Source organism: Crocodylus porosus, unplaced genomic scaffold, assembly GCF_001723895.1.
Source record: "Crocodylus porosus isolate Cpor-Errol unplaced genomic scaffold, CroPor_comp1, whole genome shotgun sequence".
In the NCBI taxonomy this organism is placed as follows: domain Eukaryota; kingdom Metazoa; phylum Chordata; order Crocodylia; family Crocodylidae; genus Crocodylus; species Crocodylus porosus.
In genome coordinates this window covers 649,560-659,299 of record NW_017728938.1, presented here as the reverse complement: position 1 = coordinate 659,299, position 9,740 = coordinate 649,560, and the positions used below count along the sequence as shown (strand labels likewise).

Here is a 9,740-nt window from a genome sequence, read left to right as displayed (position 1 = left end):
TGTGTGTGGGGCAAGGGCAGGCTGCCCACTGTGGGCTTGAGGCAGGGCATCTTCCTGGCAAGGGGGCTGGGCCAGGTCTGTGTTTCGGGTGGTTGGGGGCAGGAGCAGAGTTGGCAGCGATGCTGAGGGGGGCGGCTATTGAGGTGGGCTACAGCCACCCCAAAATTCACTGTAGCCCCCCACCCCACTCTCAGCACCGCCACCTGTTCCACCCCAAACACAGAGCTGGCCCAGCCCCCCTGCTGGTAAGAGCCCCAGTCCCAAGCCCAGTGGGCAGCCTGCCCTCATCCCACACGCAGATCCAGGGGGCATGTGCCTCCCATACTTCCCCTGGGGTGTATGCAGCAGTGGGAGCCCCCCCTGCAGTAGCCACCTGCAGCTCTGTCCCATGACCTGCACAGCCCTGCCCTGACTGGGTAATGCCTCCCCTGCCCCACTCCCTCCCTCACCATGGGGGCCTCAATCTGCCCCCTCACCCGCCAATGTCCCTTACCCCAGGTTTAACAGCTGGATGCTGCTCTCCAATGCATATCAGCCAATATGGCTGGTCAATAAAATCAGTCATTAGTATTGGCCCAAAAAAATCTGTTAGTGCACCCCTAATGGATACCATATTTAATAGACAATTAGGCTTAGTTTATTGGATTGCTGCTGCCATAAATTTATCACACGGCCTGCCCATGAGTGTCTTCAACTTTAATGAAGCAGGTCCTGAGAAATCAGACCTGTACATATGAACAACCAAATGTGAAACTGATCATACTAGTCCCTGCGGTCCACATCTCTGTATTTAAGATCAGTAGGTTTCAATATATCCTTCAGTACATCAGTCCTTGTCTTGGTGCGTGTTAATGAACAGACAATAAGCAAGGTTTGAATATCCCTGCCTTAGGCCAGATTTTAAAAGCAGTGAATAATTTACACGATGTGTATATGAAACATTTACTTCAAAATTAATATACAACTTAACAGTGCCTTCATACTCACAGACCCCACTACACTTTTTAAAAGTGCAGAGGGGGTGTTTTGATCCTTCTAGAATAAAGGAGCTACGCACTGTAAACTTTAACTGATTAGAGCAGGCACTGAAGAAAATTGTAGAAATTAAAATTACTAGGTAAGCAAACAGCAACAAGAAAAATAAAAAATAGTGGGCTTTTATCAAATTAAACTTACTTGGTCACACCTCTTAGTGGCCCCACATTACAGACACGCGCTTCCTTCAAACTATTGATTATGCTGCTCTTTCCCACATTTGGAAAACCTAAGCACAGACACAGAAATGGTAATAAATTAAATAAAACAAGAAACTCTAGTCCAGGGGTTTTCAACCTGTTTTCAGGAGTGTACCCCAGCTGGACGCGCGCACGCGTGCATGCGTGTAGCCAGATGTGGAGCAGGGGGGGCTTGCATGCGGCGGTGGCACAGTGTGGTGGATGGCAGTCACTGCTGCCACGTACAAGCCCCACCCTCTGCATCCAGCTGGCCAAGCAGCACCTGTGTGCCCACAGAGAGGAGGTGCTGCCCTTCATCTCCCACCCCCCTCCACCCCCGGGAGGCGGTGGCATGGGTAGTAGCACTCCATCCTTGCCTGCCCACACATACCCCCTAGCCCCTTTCCACGTACCCCTGGTTGACAACCCCTGCTCTAGTCCACATGAATTAGTTCAAAACTACTGGCTTTAGGGGTGGCCTTAGGAATATGTATAGTCAGTGTAAGATCACAAGATAAATCCTGTGCTTCACTTTCCGTTAGTCATGAATATCAGGACCCATTTACAAAAGATAAATTTTGGGTAGAAGCGGAACCATTCATCACTGGCCATGAGGGTGCAGCTATACTAAATCTCACATCAGAGATAAAAATGTTCCATAAGAGACCACACAATGCTTCAAAGCCTTGGATGTGAGAAGGAACCCTCCAATTTCATTATGTTGCCCACCTTCACAGTATTCCTACAAGAGAAAGGAGAGGGGAGAAAAAGTACCTATCACCCCAACTTTAATGGCCTTCTCTTGAGTCTTGCAATGCTTTCGAAGAAGCTTCAAAAGGCATTCCTTTCCAAAGCACATATTGCTTACTGACATATCTTTATGTCGCCTTTTCTTTGTGAGCTTCTCCTGATGTAAAATTCAAAAAGGGAAAAACAAAGAACATGCCTTTTAACTGTATGCATGTGAAGAATTAAATCTTAATTCAAAAAGTTAAAAAATATTTATACATGAAAGGATCACTGTATCACTAAGCAAAAAAAACATCACCTGCAGTTATATAAGTTAGCAAAAAACCCAAACCTCTTAGACTTTTGTAAAAGATAGTACCCTGACTGGGAGAAATCAGAGTTGGATCTTGCCATCTTCACTCTTGCGTCAAGAGTTTTGCTTTTCATCATGTTTCAACCCAGCCATGAGCAAAGGTAGAGAGAGAAATTATTATGGGAGGCGGGGGGGGCCTGTGCGTGTGCGAGCAAGTACACACACACTCATGCATGCACACACGCACCCCCAGCAGGTAAATCGGTTGTGAGGAAAGGGAGTGCGGGGGAGGTGCAGATTGAGGCCCCCACAGTGAGGAAGGGCATGAGATTGAGGCAGGGGCTGGGCACAGGATGTGGCAGTCAGTGCGTGGCAGCAAATAGTGTTGCATCACTCCCAGGTCAGCGGGATGCAGCGCCCCAGCCCACAACGGCAACCTGCCTCTGCCTTTTGCACGGATCCAGGCGGTACCTGACCCAGCGCCTCTGCCGGGGTGCACACAGCAGTGGGAGGCTCCTCCACACCCATGAATGAGCCATTTGGGCTCTGAGCATCACATGACGCACTCAAGCACAGAGGCCCCATTCACCCCAGCCCCTGCCACACTCTACCCCTCACTGTGGGGGCCTCAATCTGTCCCCGCCACCCCCTGGCCTCTTCCCCACGACAGACTTACCTGCTGTGTGATGGGCAGTGCTCTACATACTACCGGGCTGCTGAGGCTGCTTTTCTGTATCTGTGTGCGCCCCTCCTCTGCTGCAGCTACCCGGGCTGCCCTGTGGCCCTCTATACTGCCTTGCATTTGGGAGGGCTAAGCCCCATTAGCCCTGGCTTTCTGCTGCCTGTGGCCACAAACAAGAGGATTCAGTCTCACATAACACAAGACTGAAATGCTCTTACCGTACTCCGATCTTGCAGCTGCATTGAGGATTTAAAAGCAACTGCTGGCAACTCATTCTTCAAATAACACAACCATTGCTCCAAATTCTCCCTTGGCACCAGATCTGGAATAAAACAGGCTTGTCACTGTACAAGCTTCATATATCACTCTTGTAACATTCATATAGCCTAGAATCAGATGAGTCACTGGGGGGTGGCAGTAGCTGTACGCCAAGCAGCAGCAGTGCAGAATAGGGAGTGCCGGGGGAGTGGTGGCAGCTGCACCTGAAGCAGGGAGTGGTGGCAGCCGCATGCGGAGTGGCAACAGCACTGGGTAGCGGCAGTGACCACCATGTGTGAGTTCCCCCCACCAGAAATTCCAGTTAGTTGAGTGTGCCCATTAGTAAAATCCTGGATAACAGGGATTTTACTGTAGTCTGTTTGAAACTTACTTTCCTCCTCTCCTTTGTATTAAGCCAAGCATGCAAAGTAAGAATGGCTAAAAAGTATAATTATATCACATCAGTTGGTAGGAAGTTTTGTCAGAAAGCTGGGTAGATATGCACCTTTATAGACTAAGACGCTAAACAAGCAAATGAGCTCAGAATTGGATCTTACAGTATTCAGCGGTATTTCAGATTTCTTTATTTTCCTCATAGCTCATATATTAATGCAGAATCATATGATCAACTAAATATCTGTACAGACAGAAATGTTTCACTTACCAATTTTGTTTAAAACAAGCACTAGTTTTTTTTTTTCTCCAGACTTGGTAATAATCTGTTCTATCTGGGGACACCGACAGCCCAGGGGATCTCTGGCATCTAAGACCTCTAGTACTATATCTGAAGCCTCGATCACCTATAGTGGAATGAAGAACATAGACTGTCATTCACTGGATTAAAAACAGCTTCACAGAGTCTGTCTAAAACCAAAAATATTGTTCCCTCATTATAATAAGGTTTTCATTTTTGAAGGACAATTAATACAATCAAGCTTTATAAGTGGGAATGATAAAGAAAAAGGGCTCAGGGAAAAAAAAGCATTCATTTTTTTGAACCACACAAGTCAAACAAGGTACACATATGAGAATCAAAATTCAGGTAACTGTCATCTTTGAACAAGGACTGTCGATTTATCGCTGTTAATATGCACGATTAACATGTTAATTGATTCTTGTGTTAATTTTTTTAATGTGTTTTGGAGCCCACTGGGCTCAGCTCCACCGCTATCACTCCTGCCTCGTGGCTGACTATTGGGGCAGCAGTGACAATGCAGAGGATCACAAGGCAGCCCAGGTGTGGGCTCTGGGCTGCTGCAATGGGAAGGGGGTGGGCACAGACACATGAGCTGCTGCAGCATTGGTCAGGAATGCAAGCAGCCTTGTGGCATGTAGAGCAGCACCCAGCAGGCAAGTCTGTGGAGGAGTGGGGGCAGACTGAGGCCCCCACAGTGAGAGAGGGAGTGGGGCAGGGGGTGAATGGGGCCCTGGGGCGAGTTGTGGAATGGAGCTGCGGGAGGCTTGTCCAGGGACATGGGGAGGCTACCTGCCACTGTGCGCACCACCAGAGGTGGCACGGGGAGCATGTGCCCAGACTGCAGCAGGTCGCCTGCACACAAATCCATGGGGCATATGCAGCAACCAGGAGCTGTGCCCCACTTCCCCAGGCCCCTGGATGAGCGTCCTGTGGCTCGTGATTAATTGTGACTAATTTTTTTAATCATGCAACTAATTATAATCAAACTTTTTATAATCATTTGACAGTCCTACTTTAAACTTAACAGTTCTCTAGAACTTAAAAGGTCAATATACACTCCTTTTTCTGACAATGGCTTAATAATCAAAAGGGGCAGCAACTTGAAAATTAAGTTAATTAGAAAGAGACTTAAGAAAAGTTGTGTAGCATGCTTTTCCCAGAATCCTCTGCCAATTTTATGGTTTTGCAGTCATATTTTCCTCTCTCTTAAAAGCAAAGGAATGTTTCCCTCCTGTTATCAATGTGCAACACAGAAGAAAAAGCCTTGTTTATTAAGATAAAACAGTGAAACCAGTTATATACAAAGTGTTACAGAACACAGAAAGAAGTCCCCACCTGTCCAGCTCCTCCCCAGTTGCTGGAGGATGGGAAATATTACAGTTACTTGTAAGAATTGTAAACAGGATGTTTTTAAGAAGAGTGCTTTTTAAGTTGTTCTCTCACTCTAGTAACTAAGACTAAGACAGCACCAACAGATCACAAACAGATCAGTTTTTCTGGACAGATGCACTTACTATATTTAATTTTTATGAGGCACCGTATTTTCTTACCAAGCAATTCTAGTGCGTGTGTGTATGCATGTGCACACACATATGTTGGTCAAGTAGGGGGGACAAATTTGTTTCTGTTTTCTTGTAATTTCAAGTAATAAAAGACTTACAGCAAACCCAATTAATTTAATATTTTTCATAATTTTGCTGACAAGCCATTGTGTTTCTAAGTCAGTTCTCACAAGCAACTGAGCCTATATCAACCTGTTATTGCTAGATCAATAATTATTAATGTACAAAAAACACTAACTTTCAAGTCAGAACACTGAAACCACTTTCATCTTTTTACCTTTAATTGGGAATTAGGGTTTTAATATTAAGGATCCCCAACTAGAAAGATAATTCGAATACCTACCTTTTTAAGTTCCCTGCAAAATGATTTTGCTGAATTTTTATCTAGCTGTTTGCTAGATTTTGTTTTCAGTTTCACGGTGGATTCCTGAATGCAAAAGCAGATAGAAGGAAGGGTGAAGGACATTTGAAACAAACAGTTAGAACATTGCCCTTACATAATGGGAAATAACAGCAAACAAGAGCTCCAGTATTTGCAATAGCATGAAAAAGCAAAAATCATGTTATTTAGGAAAGACTATACATTTGAGAATCATATTTATCATTCCTATAAACGTGAATGGAATCTCAGAAGGTGACATTTCTAATACCCATGATGCAGCTACCCAAGTACTACATGAAAAACTGTAAAATTAGAAGTTAGATCGTGAACATAAAACCTTCTCATCACTTAAACTGTGGAGGCCAACTTCTGGCAGGCAGGCACCCTGCCCCTCCCCAATGCCAGTCCCCTCCCCAATCTGCTGCTCTGTTTTCTGCTTCCTGCCCTGTGCTCCCTGCCTGATTCACTGCTGATTTCTGCCCTATCAGCTGTTGTGCTGCCTGATCTGCCAGCATGCCACACACGAAGGCTGCCCATGGCACTTGTGTCTGACATGCTACAGGTTGGCTATTTCTGTTTTAAAAACACAAAAATCAAAAGAAACACAGGGTAACTTCTACAGTATTACCAGACTTGGCATCACTGCAGTACAGCAAATATTTTCTATTGTTCCAATCTAAAACCAATTGGAGTTCAAGGATAGATGCACAAAGTTTAATCCTGTTCCTTTTGACAAGGACAAACATGTCTTCTTGGCTGCAAATGAACCAGACTGTTCACAAAGGAAAAATTATTCCAGATCCACCTACCTTTCCTTCTGGCTCTTTTTTTGGTTTGGTAGCATCTTTTTTAGCTTCTAGCTTTCTCTTCTTTTCAAATTCTTTCTGCCTAGCCAGCTTCTGCTTCTGTTTGAGTTCTTCAAGCTGAAGTAAATAAAACAAAAACAGATTTAAAAAAAAATTACAAGCAAAAAAAAAAAAAAAAAGCAGTCTCTTTCTTAAATTTATGATCAGGAATAGTTGTTTGTAAAGTGCCGTGAGGAAGAGAAATGCTCTAGAAGAGAGTCAGCAACCTTTGGACAATGGCAGGCTGAATTAACATAGCCCATTCCAAAGGCAGGCTGTCACCTTCAACTTGGCTGCCTCTGCCACCCCAGCTTGGTGGGCTGAATAAAATCTCTTTACAGGCTAGATCCAGCCTGTAGACTGTAGATTTCTGACCCCTCTAAAAGGATACACATACCCACTTAGAACAGTAACTGTCAATTGGGGGTATGTGTATCCCTAGAGGTACCTGAAAAGGTCGTAGGGGCACGCAGAACTGACATGCCCAAAAATGTGCTCGATAAATGCTGTGTGTGGGCAAAGTCACAGTGCAGCACGCAAGCAACCAGGAGCACAGCGGGCAGCGTGGCTAGCAGCTGGGTCCAACTAGTAAGTCTGCTGTGGGGGAAGGGGCATAGGGGCAGCAGATCAAGGCCCCATTGGTGGGGGAGGGAGTGGGGCTGGGGTAGGTGCACATGCTGCACAGCTGGGGCAGGAGCAGCTCCTGCTGCTACATGCACCCCCGGGGAGAGCATGGGGGTGTATGCTCCCAGATCTGCACACAGGACGGGGCTTGCTGCCAGTGTGGGCTGGGGTGGCGCTGGGCTCTTCCTGGCAGGGGACTGGACTGGACTATGTTCAGGGCAGGTGGTGGCGGTGCTGGGAGGAAAGGTTGGGGGGGGCGCTATGGAGAATTCTGGAGTGGCTGTAGCCCCTCCTGTAGCCCCCCACAGTGAGACAGGGAGTGGGGCCAGGGCAGGTGATGCACAGCCAGGGCAGAATGCAGGACAGAGGGGTGCAGCTCCCACCACTATGTGCATCCCCAGAGGACATAGGGGCTATGTGCCCCCAGATCTGCATGTGGCACGAGGGTGAGCTGCAGGCTGGAGCCAGGGCAGCACGGGGAAGAAGGTGGGGGGGCGGGCTACAGAAAATTATGGAGCGGCTGCAGCCCCTCCCATAGCCCCCTCCCAGTACCGCCACTGCCCAGCCTGAGCGCAGCCCAGCGCAGGCCCCCACCAGGAAGAACCTGGCACTGTCCTGGCCCCAGCCTGCAGTGGCCCACCCTTACCACATGTGATCTGGAGGCACATCCCCCTATGACCTCCAGGGGGTGCATGTAGTGGCTGGAGCTGCCCCCCACCACATGAAGCTCAGTCCTGTGCCCTGCCCCACTTCCTCCCCCACCACTGAGGCCTCAGTCTGCCCCACCCCCTTAAAAACAAGAAAAAAATAAAAGGGGTACGAGGTGAAATTTTGAAACAGAAGGGGTACACTTGTTAAAAAGAGGTTGAAAACCCTTAACTTAGAATGTTATTAATTTAATTTGCATGAATTTTAGCACTTGTACTAAATGAGTTCTTTGCAACAGAACTTTATTACAAAGATGTCAGAGTGATCCCTCACCAGAGCCATTTCTCCCAGCAGACAAGTCAGCAGAACTGATCCAAACAGAGATACAAGGCAAGCTTTTACAGGAGACTGATAAAGCAAACAGTAACAAATCACCAGGACTTGACAACATTCACCCTAGAGTCCTGAAGGAGCTCAAATCTGAAATTGTGAAATTAATTACCGTAATATGCAACCTACAACTAGGGATCTACATTAACTGTTACTATACTGGAAAGGGATCTTGGGGCCCTGGCATACACTACATTTAGGACATGATTAAGTTGTTAATTGTGCCTTAAACAGTAATCCTTCCATATGTTAAAGCTAATTTATGGGATATTAATATAGCAAATAAGATACAAAGATATTCCAGATATAATGTATAACATCTTTGTGGCTTGTTTGTATCACACCTTAAATTGAAAGTGTGGCATGTTGGGGTTGATACATGAAAGATCCCAACACTCAGCTGAGCATACAGATCCAGCATGGGGCAACCCCAAGGTCCAGGACACAGGTCCCTACCCAATCACTTGGATCAGGCTGTGGACAGCACCGGGTACTAGATTAAACACCCCCACCCAAGTAAATGGCTATTAAGGCTATGTAAAGTGAAGGATGACACGCACCGAGTTCCCCTGAAAGTCTTCATACCCCCTTTCAGTTCACTATAAAATTAAAATATGTTACCCTTTGTTTCCTTTGCTCAGCTTCACGAAGAACTTCCTCCTTGAATGGTGCAGCACTGGGAACGCCTGGATCTTTTCGGGGCTTTTTGTTTCCACGCTTCTTGGCTTCTTTCCTGAGTTTTCTCTTGTGTTCCCGTACCTGTAATCAAGAAAGAATATATACTGGAATTCAATTTAATAGGAAAAGCTAAATGCCTACATATAAGTATGTGGCCAGAAAAAGATGGTCAATTGCAGAATCAACATGCATGTAGCTATAGCTAAATTAATGAATCCTAAGTATTACAGAACTTAAAAATTCAAAAGATCTACAGTACTACGTCATCTGTGCCACTGCCCCTCCCAACGAAGATTTGTTCTTTACAATATACTTGAAGGCAATTTTCAAGTGCCATTCAGACTCCCATATCCACTTAAAATAACCTCTACTGTAATGATTCTCAACCAGGGTGATGGGACACCCTGGAGTACTGCCAGATCCTCTGAGCGTTCCCTCATGCCAACATAAACTAGGTACATTAACTCAGGCTCAAGCTAATGCCGATCTAAATAATTCTCTCACCCCCATAGCACAGCCCCTCTGCAAGGAGGTAAAGACTAGAGGTGCACTGATATATCAGTTTCATATTGTATCAGCATTGATAACAGAAAAAATAACATTATCAGCCTTCAGCTTTTTTTGGCCTATAACATCACCGATAAATGCTGCGTGCACATCAAGTACTGGGCCAGGAATGCAGCCCTGAAGCTTGGAAAGCAGCCTCCTGCTGGTGGTG

General features: G+C 46.1%; 1 protein-coding gene across 1 annotated transcript in view; it reads right to left on the bottom strand.

The window, feature by feature from the left end:
* Nucleotides 1–9,740, bottom strand: part of GNL3 (G protein nucleolar 3) — a 19,777-nt gene that overhangs the window by 7,806 nt on the left and 2,231 nt on the right. Inside the window, exons 3-9 of the mRNA XM_019547408.1 lie at nt 8,966–9,103; nt 6,647–6,760; nt 5,799–5,882; nt 3,861–3,996; nt 3,157–3,260; nt 1,989–2,121; nt 1,177–1,264 (exon numbers count right to left, since the gene is read on the bottom strand). Coding sequence (XP_019402953.1) covers nt 1,177–1,264; nt 1,989–2,121; nt 3,157–3,260; nt 3,861–3,996; nt 5,799–5,882; nt 6,647–6,760; nt 8,966–9,103 — 797 coding nt within the window. The remainder of the gene's footprint in view (nt 1–1,176; nt 1,265–1,988; nt 2,122–3,156; nt 3,261–3,860; nt 3,997–5,798; nt 5,883–6,646; nt 6,761–8,965; nt 9,104–9,740) is intronic.